The following is a 19,098-nucleotide window of genomic DNA, read 5'->3' on the forward strand; positions in this document are numbered from 1 at the left end:
GAATACTCCTTGCATATCATAATTTTAGAGCTATTAATATTATAAGATGTTAATGTAAAGGACATGTCCAAAAACGCCTTTATTATTACATAAAAATTAAATAGAACTCTTAAAAACGAGCCTATCAAAATAAATCATTTAATTTTGAAGACATTTTAAGATTTTGTTTACTTAAATATTACATTTAAAAATATAGACTCATGCGAAAAATAGATGTTGCTACATTGGAACGAACCCCAAAAAAAGGAATGTTGTCAAAAATCTAGTTAATTTGTCTTTGAGAAGCTGAGTTGGGAATAACCGCCCAAACAACGCAAATTGGTTTGGATTTGGAGAATGACGCAACGTCACAATTTTTAAAGATTTTTTAAAATTTTAATTCTATATCCGCGGATGACAATAACTGACAGCTACATATTGTGTCAGAAAAATAAATTAAAATTTTAGGTATAGTACAATATCCCTAGTACACTTGTCATCGTTTATTATTATCAAGCTGATTGTTCGTGAGTAGCTTCCTTTTCACTAGACGCCCAAGTTTTTCCTTACAGTAACGTTGGTAAATGGTAGCTTAATAGGGGTAGCAAGGATAAAATATGTTGATTTGACGAATTGTAAAAATTTATTACTAACCGAATTTTTTTTTGTTAACTATCGAGATAATTATCTAAATAACGTGAAAAAATATTTGTCCTACAAAATATAAGGTTTGGGTAGGGAGTCCCCTCTCTCCAACATGTATCATAAACAAGGTCATGAAAAATAATTACTAACCAGCTGTTTTTTTTATTGGTTAGCTAACATTTGCATAGCTTACCACTCACATCGTCCTACAAATTGCGTGGTATGTCATCTTGGTCCTACGCTTAAAAGTTATCAAAATCGCAGGACTTTTTTTTTATTAGTAACTGTAGGACAAAGGTATCACATGATAGATTAATATATTTGTCGTCCAAATAAAACAATGTCCTACAAAAAAAGGTATGTTTTATTAGTCCTACAAGATTAGTAATTTTTGGGTATACAAAATGAAATGAAATGAAACGATTGAAAATTGAACTTACATTAAATTAATTCTTAGTAAAATATAGTTATATAAGAATATAAATTTAAATCATAAAGAAATTAAGTACATAAATTATTTTTCTATGCAATATAAAATATATTGAATGGCAATTATTGATAATTTAATTTACAGGCATTCTCGAAAACAATCGAGCATTTCCGAACATAACCGAACTCTCCGACTGTTAATGGAGTAAATTGAAGACACGTGGAAAATATTACTATTTTAAAAAATATATTTATAAATATATAAATTTTTAATATATAATTATATTTATAATTATATTTGAAGAACATATGAAAAATATACTTTCTATAATTATTATTCAAAGAATACAACAAAACTTACAGATTAATATTACTCCTTTTTTCAGATAATTACGTAAAAATATGAACCTATAAAATTATTTTTTATTTATTTAAAAAAATAATAATAATCAATGGACATACCTTTCCTTTACCTTAAGACCTACCTTACCTTTACCTTAAGGTTATAGCTTAAGGTCCATTTTCATACATTTTGTTTCACCTTTAATCTGGGTAACTAAACAAGTATTGGCAAGTAAAGAATTTAAATTCACGTCTAGTTAGTGATTAGTTCTCGCAGTTGAAAGAAAAACGTAAAAATAATTAATATGCATGGATATTTCGGCATTTAAAATTTCGTCATATTAAATTTTTAGACGTGAATTTAAATTCTTTACTTGTCAATACTTGTTTAGTTACCCAGATTAAAGGTGAAACAAAATGTATGAAAATGGACCTTAAGCTATAACCTTAAGACAAATATTTAGATTTTACTCTAAATTCCAACAAGATCCTAACAAGAGGATTAATAACCTATTATTTAATCACTCCAACTTTCAGGCAATACGCCATCACAATATTTGTGTTTATAATGCTTTCGAGCAGATAAAAAGTCTTAGAAGAAAGCCACATATCTCTATTATTTTTTTTTATTTCTTCTCTTTTTTCTCGAAAATCAGAGTTTTCCGATAATAAATTACACAAAAAACACTCCATTATTATTTTGCAGCACAGATGACTATTCAAATTATTTTTCGGAAGACGAATAAAATACGAGGTTGACTAAAAACAACTTTACGTGGTTATGATCGACACTAGCATGGGCAAGCATGGAATACCTAGTCTACAGTAAACAATGCTGTGCGCATGCGTTTGTGACCAAGGATAATAGTGTGCCTCAGCTCCAATAGCAAAATGTACAAAATAATATTATTTTTAATTTCATGAATTTCAACTATGTAACTGGAGGACTGGAATAACGTACCACGCAATTTGTAGGACAAGGTGGGTAGTAAACTATGCAAATGTTAGCTAACCAATAAAAAAGAAATCAGCTGGTTAGTAAATATTTTTCATGCCCTTGTTTATGATACATGTTGGAGAGGGGGGACTTCCTAACAAAGCCTTATATTTTGTAGGACAAATATTATTTCACGTCATTTAGACAATTATCTCGATAATTAACAAAGAAAAATTCCCTTAGTAATATTTTTTTTTAATTCGTCAAATCAACATATTTCATCCCTATTATCTTAGTTATAAACCACAATCGAGAATTTTCGTACAAGAATTTGTTTGGCGCCTCATTGAAACGAAGCTATTCTCGAACATTTAGCTTGATAGTAATTATTTTTCATGAACTTGTTTATGATACATGTTGGAGAGGGGACTGCCTAACAAAACCTTATATTTTGTAGAACAAATATTTTTTCACGTTATTTAGATAATTATCTCGATAACTAACAAACAGAAATTCGGTTAGTAATAAATTTTTAAAATTCGTCAAATCAACATATTTTATCCTTGCTACCCCTATTAAGCTACCATTTACCAACATTACTGTAAGGAAAAACTTGGGCGTCTAGTGAAAAGGAAGCTACTCACGAAAAATCAGCATGATAGTAATAAACGATGACAAGTGTACTAGGGATCTTGTACTAGTAGTTATGTACCCATTCCAACTTTTTTGACGCATCAATAAAGTTATTTTTATGACTTGTCACTCCACGAAGTTACTCTTATTTTTTTTATAAATCTAAATAAAGTAGGTTTAAAATTATTATTTCAATGTTTCAAAGTTCCACATTTGTGCCACTTTTTATCCAATAAGTTTGAGGTTGGTTAGAATTTGTTCGAGATAAAGAACCAGCGCCCATACAAATAGTAAGATCTCCTTTCAAATGTTATTACTACGAGGGCGCAGTGGAGACTGTAAACAATGCGAGGTTCCGGGCGGTACATCTTGGTGAGGCCTTTTTTCTTTGTGCCCTTTACCAGTTTCGGCCTTAACCCCTTAGCCGAGCGCGGCCACATACCGGAGCAAAATACAGAAATAGGTCCTCGATTTCAACAATTTCGTAGGGAAGATGTTTATGATGCGTGAGTAAATAGAATGGTCACCTAATTAAAAAGGCCTCAGTTGGACAACGAGCGAGGCTCATTGGGTTACCCGATGTAACCCCCCATTCTTGTCAATGCGTGGACGTTTTTACTAAGTGGTAGATATATTTTAATAAAATTTAAAATTTTCATACTTCATAATAATAATAATTTATTGTATTATTCTATTGAGTTCATTTGAAATAAATATTAAATTTGTATTATATACGATTCTAGCACGAGTTCTGACTATGCGTGTGATACTTACTGTGATGTATTTTACTACCTGTTTGTTGTAACTACATACTTTCTCATTATAATCTTAATGAATTTATTTATAGGTTCCTAAAGATTGGATTGATTTCGAACCACATTTTAATTTAACTATATTTCAAATCAACCATCGTAACATTATTATGTGTCACATATAATATATAGATGAAAATATTTGGCGCAATAAATAATATCATGAGAATGTAACCGGAATGGTCAATAGGATTGTGTATTGTGTAGGTACATGTGCTGCGTATAATATTTTTGTGGTGAGCTGTTATGTACCTTATATAAATGTGGTATTTCAGGTGCTTTCGGTTCCTATGAGCCAAGAGCTGCATCGAGACGGCAATAAATACGCGCGCCCGCTGTGAAGTGTTTCGTAGCGGTAATTTGCGTATTGGCCACAGCGAGGAGAAGGCGCCACGTGTGGGCCTGCGTACACCCGGGGGCGGGCGCTTTGCGCCGCCCCTCAACTGCATAATATGTAAGTGTATTGTACACAGCGCGCATTCGTCCGCCTGTCGTCGCGGTGATTGAGATCCGGTATTCTATTTTACCTGCCACTGCGATTGCATTATTGACGTACCGGCAGATCCGGTGGGCGCGCGGCGCGAGTCGGTCGCGGACGTAGCGCTGGAAATATGCGTCCCGGGTTGTTAGTGTTTGTCTTTATACAGATTCTTATCTTACTTCTTCTGTTGACTCGGGTGTTAATATATATGTTTTACATTATTGTTTATTGTGCTGATGTAATAAGTAGTGTTGGGAAGAACGCAATATTGATTTTTTAAACTGATTGAGCGTTGAAGTGCATTTTTTTACTGTGGAACTTGTGGAAGGATTTCATTTTAATGGTGAACTTTGATGAACCTTGTTAAAATGTGCTATTTGGATGTGGCCGTGCTGCTCCCGAGGCAAACGAGGTTGAGTCTTTTTTTGTTACTAAAGCACTTCGATGTTTCCAAGAAGCTTAAACCCGACTAGGCACAGAGCGAATGTATTGTACCTGTTGCGTTTGTTTTTATCTGTTCACTCGGTTAAGTTTGCGTGGCTAATTTTATTTTGTATATCATAGTATGGTGTGCATTTGCATGATTTATTTTTGTTATTTTTTATACAATTTTGATGTGTAAAGCGAATGCTTATTTTATATTTTATTTAGAACTATTCTAACATGGTATAATGAACTAGCGAGATATAATCCTAAATTTTGGTGTAATACGAGAATTATGTTACTAACCTAAGCATTTTTGCGAAATGATTCGTGTTTCGAATTATACAGCGCAAATTTAAGCCTTGCGTGGGTACTAAATCAATATCGCTCTTAGTACGTGGAGTATCTTTGTACAGTGTATCTATGTTTTATAGACAACTCTCGGCGCAACCTTTCCCCGCTTTATAATACATTTTTCTCCCAGCTAGAAATTATGACGCAAGCGGTCACTAGGCACCAAGGCTGACAGGGAGCTAGAATACACAATACTTATGTTATTTACAACAACTAAGACGTGATTAAACTCTGTAACCTTTTTTCTTACTAATTTATCACAGAGAAAGTCAGTGTGTGGTCAATTAGTGCGTCTCTTGATGGCAGAGAAATAGGTCGAATGGCGGGGGGGTGCACAGGACGCGGGGAACGGGCATCAGAGCCCAGGGGATGGTGTGGGCGGTCAAGCCACCTACCACCCTTCGCTGTTGCGCTCCCGGCGAACCCGGCCGCAATCTGTCTGCCCTTTTAAACGTCACCTTTCTACGTATTATTTTAAATAGATTTTAACATTTCATGTAATATCGGATGTGGCTTTTACATTATTAATCATGATGTGAGGTTTAGCGACCGGATAATATATTTTACAGTTTGTGTTCGCGTCTTGTGACGGATTTATTAAATGTGTATGTTTTGTTTTGGAGCCGTCAAAATTTACTACCATGTTTTTATTGCATGTCAAGTGACATAGTCTAGTCAACACATTTAAAAAGATGTAAATTCTTGATATAGCTCTTATAATTATGAACGATGCCCCATTCGATTCGGAATGACATCTAGAATAATGTATCACTAGAATTATTAGCGCATAAAATATTACAATTGTTATTAACATATTAAGATTAAGAAAAAAAACTATTTTTTTCGCCAATAACTCCAAAGCTATAAATGAAATTAAAATAAGAGCCTTAAAGACGAGGAAATTTCCAATGAAAATGTTTCCACTGCCAGAACTCTGTAATATCCTTTATGTGTATTTTTATTTAACGTCAAAATTGGGTTTTGCGCGGCTGTAACGGCATAGGAGCTTCGCCGCTGAGTACATATAATAATAATTAATTTAAAGTATTAATTATAAATTTCAAAATTTGAACACATTATAGTACTGTTTAAACACTTGGAATAATAAAGCCACGTCGGATTTTTTTAATGTTTATTGTTTAAAAAATTATACCATTGTTAATGAAATAGTTTTGTTTTAATCTGTTCTTACAATTTTAATATGTGTGGATTGTATTGCGTTGATTACATTTTTTTTTAAGTTAACAACAAATTAGGTATCCTAAAACTGTTGTTTAGACAAATATGTATCAAACTTAGCTATTTGTTATCTAATTTATTCAGTGTATCTTAAATATTAATAGTTATTGACGTAAAACGAATTACCTTTTTTCTTAATTTGTTATTCACAAATGCATTTTTTAGTAGTAAAATTTTCCTCGAGATGCATTTTTTTAGATGTCATTCCGAATCGCATAAGCCATCGCTCGTAATTTTAGGAGGTATGTCAAGAATTAACACCTTTTTGAACTTATTGGCGAGACTAACAAGTCTTAATTGGTTTCAGTGTTTTTCGCTTTCCTTTGGTTCCGTGTCGTTATTACGAGAACGTTGTGGGATTATAAGTAATACTTGCACTTGGTTAGGCCCTTGGCTAACAGCGGATTTGCGTCAACAAAACATATATTTTGTGTTGAAAACCGTTTCACGTTTATGACTTTATTATACCTATGTATAAGGCGCAGTTCGCATTAAGTGACTCTCCCATATTTTTCGAATTCGCCATACATTTATGTATGTGGTAGACGAGGCCACCGTCGGTAAACGGCGTTTTATTTTATTCAGATACCCGCCAGATGGTTTATTGACATCGGGACAAAATAAGCATGATGTAGAGTGGGAACCTGACATCATTGCTCCAGACCCGTTCATGTCAGACGATTGTTTAGATGTCTTTTCACCGAATCATCAGTTCCTGCTGACCAAGTGAGTGTCTTGGTTCAAGTTATTTAAACCTACCATTTGTATACGTATGTATGTATGTATGTACATAGCTATTTCATATTCATCTTCATTGTGAGTGAGTGACTTGAGATTCACCTAATTTTTTTTTTTATCTCAATTCATTTACTTGCGCGGTGTCCCAATGATCACCTCACATGTTTAATGCGATGTTATTTTTTAAATATTCTCCGAGTTGTTACTACATATTCGATACAATGCGTAAGATACCACATGATGGTACCCGGTGTTTTGTGCATTAGACGAAATTATTAAATGGATTTTACAAAAGATTGGCATTCTCTGAAGAGAGGATATACACCATTCGGAAGAAGGCGACAGCAGGACACTAGAGCATTTAATACATAATAAAATTACGTAATTAGGAAGTTTCCATTTTCGTAAAATGTATGCAATACGGATAGATTAGTGGTTGTGAATGTATGTATTTTGGATTGCGTAAATCACCAAGCAATAAACTACTTTGATGTTTTGGTAATATACCCGGAATTATTAGCTCTTATATAGCTAATAGGTAAGTTAAAATAATGCACAATGAGTGCATTATCTCAATTAATTGAAGATACTGAAGGCAGCATCTTCAATTAATTAAGTTGTTATTTCAACAAATGTACACTTAAAGTGTAAAGATGTCGTGAGCGAATGCGTTCATATAATTGAAAGTAATTTTAAAGGAAACAAACCACAAGGGCGCTTGTAATGATTTCGGTGAAATGCTCTAAAAATTAGTGTACGGCGCATTTTAAGTTTCTAAAGACTCGGGGCAGAGACGTGCGTTTTGGCGAAATAATTGCTTCTAGGCGTTAGTTACCCTGATTACGCAACAGATGTTACATTAGGTTTTAAATATTGAAAACAACAGTGTATTTATAGCCATGATGTCAGGAAAAGTTAAATCTTTGGTCATTTGGTTCTTTTTTTTAGATAACATAGAGTAGGGAACTTTGCGTCAAGTACCTTTGATAATTATGCACAATGCTTCATGACATGAAATAAAAAAATATGTATATTGTACATAGAAATATATAACAATTTTAACCGAGCAGCGTCAATATCTCAGATGTCGTAACGTTCTTCATATAAGCAGTAATGAAAGCTGGAGTGTTTAATTACATTTTTACAATGAAACTTGCGGTACTTGTGCGGAGAAATAAATACTATTATAAAGTATCGCTACAAACTGTTTGTAATAAGACTATTTGTTTTTGTGTTTAGAGAAGGCAAAGAAGTTTTATAGTGTAAGGTTATAACCGATTTTTGTTTTATGAATTTTGATTGTACTTATTCTCATTCTATTTACGACATGATAATTTATATCTATATAATGTACGTTTTAATTCGCTTCGCATACACTTATTAATAACTTATTACTTAAATAAAGGTATAATTCCATGTTTGCGTTGTAACATTTTGTAACACTTTTATAATATAAATATATAGAAATTATGGAATTGAATACATTGTACATAGTTAAAATCCTATTATTTCTATTGTGTGTATAAACTATTAGTTTCCTTATTCGTGGGTTAATTGGTTACTATTGTTATATTTACTATTTGGGCGATATTGTCATACAAGCTTACTTAAGCATTATGGACTCATATAAATAAGTAATAACCTAATGGTACCTAGGTGTTTTCGCTCAATTGATGTTATCATGACGACACTAGTGCTAGCGTAGCACCGTGCAAAAACAATGCGCAAGCGCTTTTCTAAGCGAATTACAAGCAAGACGCGATAGTTTAGGCTTAGATAATGGGCTTAAAATACTGTCAAGCGTGCTGAAGTACATTCTATCCGAGCGTTTAGTTTTCGACTTGTCTAAAGCTATGTCCGGATACTTGACAAATAAGGATTGTCAGGGCCCCGTTTAATTTGGCTCAATAATTGAATTTAGTACTTGTCACGGAAAGCATTGCTCCCTTAGTTATATGATTTTCACAGTATGTGACTTGTATTATTTACATATAAGTGAAAGACGAAGCATATTGCTTAATGACTAAGAATATTAGCATAGCATTAGTAAGGTTTTTAAAAATGTTTATTGTTTAGGTATGAAACGGTAAATCTTAAGGGCTGAATTAATAAAATTCAATGCTATATACGTCCGTCATGTTTATATTTTGTCTCGCTTTTTTTGACGTTAAATCGCATTCAGCATGGTAAACCAAAACTGATTAAATTTTCATATGTATACATACACACTTAGGCTTTTTATCTCCAAAGGTAGACAGAGGGATAACTAGGGCGCCCACTTTTCGCCCAATATTCTGCACGACGATGTGAAACGAGACGAGCCTATTCACATCATGGCCATAAATTCTGACACCGGGCTAATATTGAGCAGGAAATCCAATGTCACTTTGCCGGATCTGGAATTTGAACTTGAGATCTCAGCGGCAGTCGTACCGCGCACGCAATACTACTAACTACCCCACCCAGGCAATTTAACACCGGTAAACAACGTTTACCAGTGAGGCTATTAGATTTACTCGTTTTTTTATTGATATTCGTTTGAGAAGCATATTGTTTGTTTAATCGTAACCAAAATAATGCCTTAAAGTCTTTATGTTAGTCCTCAAAGTTTCTATCTATACTCCATTTGAACGCGCTAAATGGAGACGGCCGCGTTCAGTTTTACCGATCTAGATGATTAGATTACTCTGGCTACACTTCACAAGACCGTAGTTCCATCCCCCCAACTCTTCTAATAGTTCTAGCCCGCGCGCCGACGAATACAGTAATAGATAATTTTTCAAATATAATTCCTTAATCGCTGATGTCGCCATCCTCTAGCAGTGACTGTCCTAAGTCAAAGTTCGTAACCGGCTAATGGGTTGTGCTCAGCATGGTAATTAAATTAAAAAGGTTGCGAGCATTTAAAACGTTCTCCCTGAAGTGCGGCGTGTTTCTATAAGTCCACCCGTGTAAGGCTAACAAATGTAATATTTAAGCCAAAAAAGCCAAGCCTTTACTAAGAATTAAGCACGTAAAACGGGACAGTCTGCTCCTCTGTAAGCCAGTCCACCTAATGTGTAGTCGTTTCATACACTAGGAGATGAAGATCAGTTATTTTTCATACTTGATTGACATTGTCGTACTTTATATCGAAATGCGAATTTTAACGTGATTACACACGGGAACTGTAAGCTAAAAACCTTTTCTTTTCTTGTAATCTGTTTAATTATTATTCTATGGATTGGGGAATAGATTAGGATACGATTTATATTTAAAATATTTAAGGTTTCGGAAGAAACTTAACTAGAAACGAAATCCGATTTTGACCGCACGGGAGAGTCACATAAGGCATTTTTTATTCCGGAAAAAGAATTATTTAGTCACGACAACGACATAATTCAAGTAATTTATTAGTACTCTGAGTTCATCGTTATATAAACAAGATTTTTAAATTAAACTATATGACGAAAAACAATTCGTATCCATAGGCTAGTTATAAACGCAATGTTATTTCACGAGTGTTCCTTAATATTCAAGTATTAAATAAAAAATAAAGTGTCCTTATATTCCTTATGGAATATCATAACTAAGTTTTAACACATAAGTATGTTTATTGCTTTTTACGGAAATAAGTTATTTTGTGTATTGCTTTATTCGTTAGTTATTTATCGCTATCCCTACAACCCTAGTTTTGATGTGAAAGCGTTATCTTGATGTTGTATTTTTGATGTCGCTTTTATAATGTGTCTATTATATCCAGTAATGTACGGAATGTACAGTTTTATGTTTAAGATAGGCTATATTTGTGTGATTGAGCCTTCAAATTTGAGTTAAAATTTCAACAGTTGACAGCTGAATGCATTATCCTACCGGATCTATAAAATAATGTGCTTGAGACAACTTTCTCGCTAATTTTAAAAATATGTTTTTCAAATACTGAGTTTTTCTCTATTATTATATTGAAAATGTTTTTTGATGATATACTTATCAATGAATTAATATGTTCTTACATATTTGTAGCTTGGAAATTTAATTTGAGCTGATAATAGTTATATACTTAGTCTGGCCATAAATACTGTTACACTTAATTATAAAAAAATATTACATTTGAATTTCGAATCTGTCATTTTTATACGATTGTTCATTGTGTTTTCTCATTTTGGCGCCAATACATTGTAAAATATTTTGCGATATTAAAATGGTGTGGGGTGATAAAGAGAACCGAATCGCTGTGATAGCATTACACAAAGTAGGTATGGAGCCAAATGCAATTTTTAAAACTCTCCATACACTTGGTATTAGTAAAATGTTTGTGTACCGGGCTATTAATAGGTACAATGAGACCTCCTCTGTTTGTGACAGAAAAAGATCTGGCCGTCCACGTAGTGTTCGTACGAAAAAGGTGGTCAAAGCAGTAAGGGAAAGAATTCGAAGAAATCCTGTCCGAAAGCAAAAGATTTTATCTCGGGAAATGAAGATAGCACCTAGAACCATGTCGCGTATTTTAAAAGATGACTTAGGACTTGCAGCCTATAAGAGACGCACTGGCCATTTCTTAACTGATAATTTAAAGAAGAATAGGGTGGTAAAATCGAAACAACTACTGAAGCGGTACGCAAAGGGAGGTCACAGAAAAATTTTGTTTACGGATGAGAAAATTTTTACAATTGAGCAACATTTTAACAAACAAAATGACCGTATTTATGCTCAAAGCTCTAAGGAAGCTTCCCAATTAGTCGACAGAGTGCAACGTGGACATTATCCGACTTCAGTGATGGTTTGGTGGGGTGTTAGCTATGAAGGAGTGACTGAGCCATATTTTTGTGAAAAAGGTATCAAAACATCGGCACAAGTGTATCAAGATACCATTCTTGAGAAGGTAGTTAAGCCCCTTAACATCACCATGTTCAATAACCAAGTATGGTCCTTCCAGCAAGACTCGGCGCCGGGTCATAAAGCTCGGTCCACGCAGTCTTGGTTGGAATCGAACGTTTCGGACTTCATCAGAGCTGAAGACTGGCCGTCGTCTAGTCCCGATCTTAATCCGCTGGATTATGATTTGTGGTCAGTTTTAGAGAGTACAGCTTGCTCTAAACGCCATGATAATTTGGAGTCCCTAAAACAATCTATACGATTGGCAGTGAAGAATTTTCCCATGGAAAGAGTGCGTGCTTCTATTGATAACTGGCCTCATCGTTTAAAGGACTGTATTGCAGCCAATGGAGACCACTTCGAATAAGCTTTTTATATTTTTAATTGTTTTATATTTATGTATTAAACTGACACACTGTAAAAGTAATAAATGTTATTTGCAGTTAACAATTTTCTTTTTTCTTTATTACAATATTTATGGCAAGACTAGGTATATTAAAATTAATGATAGGTGACAGATCATTTGAGCACGTTCGTGGTTTTTAGAAGAAAGTCTTGGTTACAATTTATGTTATAAAACATGTAACGATTTTTGTGATTTTCAAATGAAAATTCATATACCTACTTGACTTGATTATTGTTAACCTATTTCATTATAATAGTAAATATTATAATAATCTATTAATGGCGGACCATTCAAACTTAATTTTTATTTACTTATAAAAACAAGTTGAGGAACTAATGACCTGTTTTTGTTTTGTAATTTATAACATGATTGAAATGATTCAAAATCTATGAGTTTGGGACGTAAGTGTTTACTACACATACCTTAGCAAATTACAAATAATTAATATATTGTATCGAGATATGTATGTCTATATTTTTGTGACCACAGGTGTATCAGTTATCATTACCTAATCTTATGAAAAGAATTTATCTACCTACCAAGATCTATTGATGGATATTACATATCGCAAATTGTTTTAATACATAATATATTGGCTGGTAGTGGTGGCATATCAAGATAGTTTTCAGCTTCGCTGGTCCATCGCAGAGATCCGCTTGCCGCAGTGCCACTAATACTTGTACGTCGCTATCGTATTAGGATTGATTTATTAACCGATCTTAAAAAAGGCGGCTTTGTATTCGACCCGAAACTGCAGCGTGTAAATTGAATAGCTAATGCTGTAAAGTAAATTAGGCACTTAAAAGTTCTGCATCAGATTAGAGGAATGAGACAGCTTATTAAATAGTTCAACAATATTTTAGAAAATACGAGTACATTTGCGCAGTTTTCCCAAAACCTGCAGATTTTTATAACTATAATTATTCTTGCGTGAAAAATATGATTTGTTATATTTATGTGGTCGACAGAAAATGGAAACTTACTAAAGTTTGTTGTAAATAATGCTACCGACAAATATTATAATTTCTTTTGTATTTTTGTGGAATTTTTTGTGAGCATTCGCATGTAAGGAATAGAGATTTGTTTGTCGTTTGAGTAACCCCATAGGGTTAGTATCACTACCTTTCAGAATACCCACGGTAAGTGACTTTTCTTACGATGAAGCTTCTTATTGTGAGTGGGAGTTACAAAAGCCATCGCCTCTGTCGGGTCCCTATTCCTTTCCGTTAGGACAGTGATAAAAAACATTATTTATTTGGAATTTTTGGGTGGTCATGGATATTAACTTCAAGTGATCTACCTACTCGTTTATCGGTTTATTCTATATTATTATAGGTCATTATATTTTAAATTACTTTATACTATTCTACTCTATCCATCCATACTATTCAAATCTAATAACATTAGAACAGTGCATACTACTTGATTACTTTAATAAATATTACTAAAGATTTAATTGTACACTTGATAGTTGGTTGTATTAAGATAATTCTTTTGTCTCCAAGCGAATGCTCGGTGTATTCGTTGTGCTGGCGCCCTTTTTCTAATGTAACGTCCGAAATCAGACACCAAATTGTTACGATAAAGTCATAATAAGGTCGATATCTAACTTATTTTCATGCTCAATTTCATTTTATTTGTATTATAACTTAATATTATATATTATGTGTATTACGTAATATTCAACAATTAATTATGTAATATAAATAATATTTTCACAGGACATATACTAAAAAGTTCGTATTAAATGTGTATAATGTAGATGTAGGTGTTTAATATTATATTTTCTTTAAATTTAGGACACAGGAACCAAACACGATGAGTACAGGGGAAGATGAACCATCGTCTGGTTTAAATGGAAGATTAAGACCCAGGAAGTCTACTTTCCCCAGCCCTCAACCCAAGGCCGCACGTAGGTTAGAGGGCAAATGCTCTCAGGAGAAATTAAAGAAGAACGGGACCCCTTCCAAATCCTCACTAAATAAAACGGATGATCTCTTTATCGATTCAGACTGCGCTCCGGTTGTCCATCTTTGTCCCTATTGTGACAGAACATTCGCCTCTAAGCAAACTGTTTCGAAACATGTACGCCGGTCGCATATATGTACTTCAAAAAAAAATTCAGCTGTGGAATGTTTGTTTTGCAACCACATTGAAACGGAACCCCACGAAATTATTCGGCATATGGTCGACAGTCATCCTAATCAATACTTCGCTTGTCTTGACTGCCATGGAAGATTTTCGTCTACGTCCGAACTGGCCGAACATAAACTTAATGTATGCGAAAAGCAGAAGCCTTCATACCGCAGTAAATTACGCCAAAAATCGTCGACTGTCAAGAAAATAACGAAAAAACTGAACATTAACAATAAAGACGATTTTCAGAACGATGGCAAAGACTATCCGGATGAACCTGATTATAACGGCATCGTTATTGCATGTGAACTTAAGCCTTCACAAATTCATGATGCGGCCGATATTGAGGATAACCTTACAACGAATTTAATTTTGCCGCCCACCAAGAATATAGGCAATAACACAGTACTAGAAAAGAATGCCGTCATCGTATTGGATGACATACAGTGGAACAAACGTATACCTCCTAATTTCACGTTCCATAATACGGACGCTGATCAAATACTATCCAGGCTAGGCGTTATCCACAGATCGTCGAGGACCGGCGAATCTACGAAGAGGGACTGGTTTAAAGCCATAGAGGATACAACTCAGAAGTTCGAGAAGTGCTTTGACACCAGCTTCTATTCTAGAGTTGCAAGTAATGTGCAAGAAAATTTAACAAAATACTTAGATGGATCGTTTAATTTTAATCCGGATCCAGACAACACAATAAAAACTAGAAAGGCTAAAAACAATGTGGTAATAAACACTGCTGAAGGATTTCCGATACTTCTAGCTTTCGAGCAGTATTCGCGTAATGTCTTCGATGGACATATTCCGCGTGCTATTGCACCCAAGCACAAGTGGAAGTGGGATAATCTGGAGAATGATAAAAGTTTAATGAATCCTGATCAAATAAAACGTGATTCACATGCCAATAATTGCATTATAACTTTAGTGTCCAGTTTAGATATATGGACACAGTTGCGCATGCGACGGATGTTTGAGGACAAGTTTAAACACTCTTCAGTAGAAAAAAATACTGAAAAAAGAAATATAATAGCAAACGAATTGAAAGAAATACTTGAGAGCCGAGAGATACCCACATCATCATCTCAGATGGTCGTCTACAATCCTACATCAGACACCAGACCAAATTCCCTTGACTTTCCAGCTTCTTTGGGTCTACAGCCTTCAGTGCCACAATTTGACCAACAACCTGCAATATTAAGCGGGGAATGGGTGCGGCCGCGATGCTACGTTTGTTGCGCATGTGGTGCTCAAACAAGAGACGCACGTGCACTTTCTTCTCACATGTCTACTCAACACCCAAACGCACAAGTGCAGCACTATGAGATCGTTGGTGAATCTCTATTAAACGCTGATATTTTAAAACATTTGTACATTCCTCCTAGTCAAACATGCACCAGAACCCGCCCCCTTCGTGGAATCAGGGAATGTACGAAATGCAAAAAGACTATCAGCTTAGAAGACTTGCACCAACATATGCTGGATTGCGCTGGTGATATGCCAACAGTACGTAGAAAATGCCGCTATCGTCCATTTGGAGTACGTAGGCGCCGCCCAAGACTACCTGACAATACTATCCGCAAGAAAATACGTAAAGATATACGAAACAGACAAAGGCAAAAAAATCACCTTCGATCAAGGCCCAGACCCAAGAATAAAACGGAGGTTGGAGACGGTAAGTCATCTTTAATATCAGTTCCAGAACTAACAACATTTTTATTATAATATTATGCCGGCAAAAGTTTGAGATCATCAGATTATATGGAAAAAAGTACAAAAAAATGTACCCAATAATTTATTTCCCCTTTAAGTTGCCACTTATTTTTATTATTAATAATTCTAGTAGGTTTTCCATTTCAGATTATTCGGGTCCCATCTTAAATATAATTTGTTTTTTTTTAACGTTCACATTACCGAATTATTTCGTCCTTTATGTTATTTTATTCAACTATTAGACTTTGATTGCAAAAGTTTAATCGGTTGACATTTCTGTAACGATCTTTTATTCCGAACAATAAATAAAAAAGGTCCGACGTCCAATATTCTTTTGTGTTTTTCGTTTTTTTTATGAAATAAATTTGACCACGTCATTACAATAGAAAACCATGAGTCACTTCAAGAAAATTTGAACCGGCTTCGATGCCTATCATCGCTATGAAGGAAAGCTAACATCGTAAAGCCAACATTTAGAATTGATATAGTAATTGAAATAGTGGTATAATATACCAACCAACAAAAAAAACCTTCATATCGGACCTTTAAAAAAAATACGATGGCCCAGATTTTAAATATAGTGTGTAAAAAGGATCGTAGACTGAAGCAAATCAGTGCTTCAAACACGTCTTTTAAAAGATTGGTATATAAATAAGCCTTGTGGTTTGTTTACAACGAACATCAAGAAAGTTGATCGCAGATTCAGTAATGGGCGGAGAAGTTGATTCATAGACTGAAATGAATTTAGAATTCATCAACGTTAAAGGCTGCTTTTTGTTAAAAATATTATAAATAAATATACTCATAATCTAGATAATCTTGGATGAGTGCAGTCGAAACCCAATATTGGTGATGGGGTTGGATTGAAACATTGAAGCTGTGGATACAACACAAGTCAAGTCAAGTTTGCAGTTGCTGATGTTTTAAAAAAAATACCTGGTATTGCCTAAAGACAATATCCCTGAATCCTTTTAAAAGATCAAATTTGTGCATTGCAATATATTTTTTAAATATTCTATAAATTACTGAATGGACCTTATCGACGTAATGTGTTCATTATGGGAACAATTACAGGTGTAACTAGAAATGTCGAAAAGAAGGCTTTACACTAGATTGATACGGTATTCATACGATATTGCTACTTTAAGCATTAGTTATTAACATTTAATATAGTTTGGTGATATTTTACTATTGTTATTTTTAAATTGTGCGTATTTCAAATGTTAAAGACCTTTAATCAGATAATTTCGTCGTTATCGGTAATGTTAACATTAATCAGATTAGGGTTTAAGAAAAACGCACAATTTTAATAAAAATATGTGGCATATTTTGTTAATTTGGTCTTAAATTTTATCCGGCTATTTATACATATTTATAAAAGATTAACAACAAATTAATAATATTATTCTTGTCCCAATAACCGGAAGTAAGTAGATGTCTCTTTATTAATAAGACATCACACGCGAAGGTGTTCATAGGACATTTGCTTATGGACTAAGCTTGGGATATCATCAAATTTCATCGATTTAGTTTTATTTTCGTGATTAGTAGTTACAGAGCTGCATGACGAAGCTTTTTGTTAAATGTAACCCCTGTTGCTTTATTAGATAAATGTTTAGTTCTCCCTACCTGTGTCATTTCATATATATTATTAGGATTATTTATTTGTGTGGACATTTAGGTACATGTCTACTATGTGATCTATTAATTCGCAGATTCCTTTTTCTATATAAAATTATTAACAATTGATATCAGCCAAAGTTTAACACGTTAACAGTAGAATTTAAGGATTTAAAAAAAGAAGATATTTTATATAAATAAAAGAACAGTAGCTAGTATATTAGTTTCATATTATTAAGCAATAGACTCTTTGTTAGTAATATTTAACTTGACGTCATAACTTGGACAACGCCACGGATCAAAGGAAGCAGGTCGTAGAAAGAAAACCTCAATACCCATCGAATTCATTTCTATGAAAATTCCCATTTTGGTAAACACACTACACGATTGGCAAGGAAATAAGTCTTTAAGAGAGGGTTTTTAGATAGGCCGCCTATCGTAAAACTAAGGAAACCCTGCAACATGCGTAAAAAGTTTGTTGCGTCGACCTCTCATTGTAGCACGATGAGGACGGTCATGTTATATACTATCATCCATACTACATGGCTATATAATGTAGCTAATTTCGGATACAAGATTTTTAAATGCTGCTAGACTATTGCAGTTACGATCTATACTTCTGTACTATTATATAAAGATGAAGAGTTTGTTTGTTTCAACGCGCTAATCTTAGAAATTAATGGTGCGATTTCAAAAATATATTAGTGTTGCATGGACCATTTATCGAGGAAGGCTATAGGCTGTATAACATTAAGCTATGACTAATATGAAAAGAGCGTCAATGAATAATAATATTGCAAAAACGGGGAAAAATATTATTTTTGAGAGCTTCCGTTGCGTGCGTTGCGTAAAGTTACGCTACAAATATGTATGACGGAATTTTCCCCTTAAATACGTATCGCGCTGCACCAGTTCGTTTGATTGAACGCGTTAAACTCAAAGACTACCCAACGCATTTCGATAAAATTATGGATGTAGATCTCAAACTTGAGAGCCTCGGAAGGACCATAGGCTACTTTCTATCAAAAGCAAAGCCGCAAGCAAAAGCTAATTTTAAAAATAAAACCAATAAAAATATTTTTAAACTCCTGTTTCTTGTCCCTTGTTTTAAAATAGAATAATAATATATCCGTTATAATTTTTTTATCCGTTTAGAGCATATATAATCCTAAATTCCGTCATATTAGTAGATGAGCATCTTAAAAAAATATTTATTTGAATTGGTATCCCAAAGATGATATATTTGATCTTCTTAGCTTAAAGAGTCAAATTGATAAGGCACTAATTTTAGTAAATCTAACTTCATGAGGAAGAATATAATTTTATCCATGAAAAATTTGAAATA

The 19,098-nt window shown here is 33.8% G+C and overlaps 1 protein-coding gene across 4 annotated transcripts in view; it reads left to right on the forward strand.

Annotated features, from left to right (window-relative positions):
* LOC115448901 overlaps positions 1–19,098 on the forward strand; it is a 57,312-nt gene that overhangs the window by 24,992 nt on the left and 13,222 nt on the right. For 3 of the 4 annotated variants that reach the window (XM_037443975.1, XM_030176518.2, XM_030176517.2), the window contains 3 exons: positions 4,053–4,231; positions 6,860–7,000; positions 14,072–16,095. In XM_037443975.1, coding sequence (XP_037299872.1) covers positions 6,945–7,000; positions 14,072–16,095 — 2,080 coding nt within the window. In that variant the 5' untranslated portion in view covers positions 4,053–4,231; positions 6,860–6,944. Of the gene's footprint in view, positions 1–1,988; positions 2,377–4,052; positions 4,232–6,859; positions 7,001–14,071; positions 16,096–19,098 lie in introns of those variants that run through there. The other variant, XM_030176521.2, reaches the window with a different exon arrangement.

Source organism: Manduca sexta, chromosome 27 (genome assembly GCF_014839805.1).
Source record: "Manduca sexta isolate Smith_Timp_Sample1 chromosome 27, JHU_Msex_v1.0, whole genome shotgun sequence".
Classification (NCBI taxonomy): Eukaryota; Metazoa; Arthropoda; class Insecta; order Lepidoptera; family Sphingidae; genus Manduca; species Manduca sexta.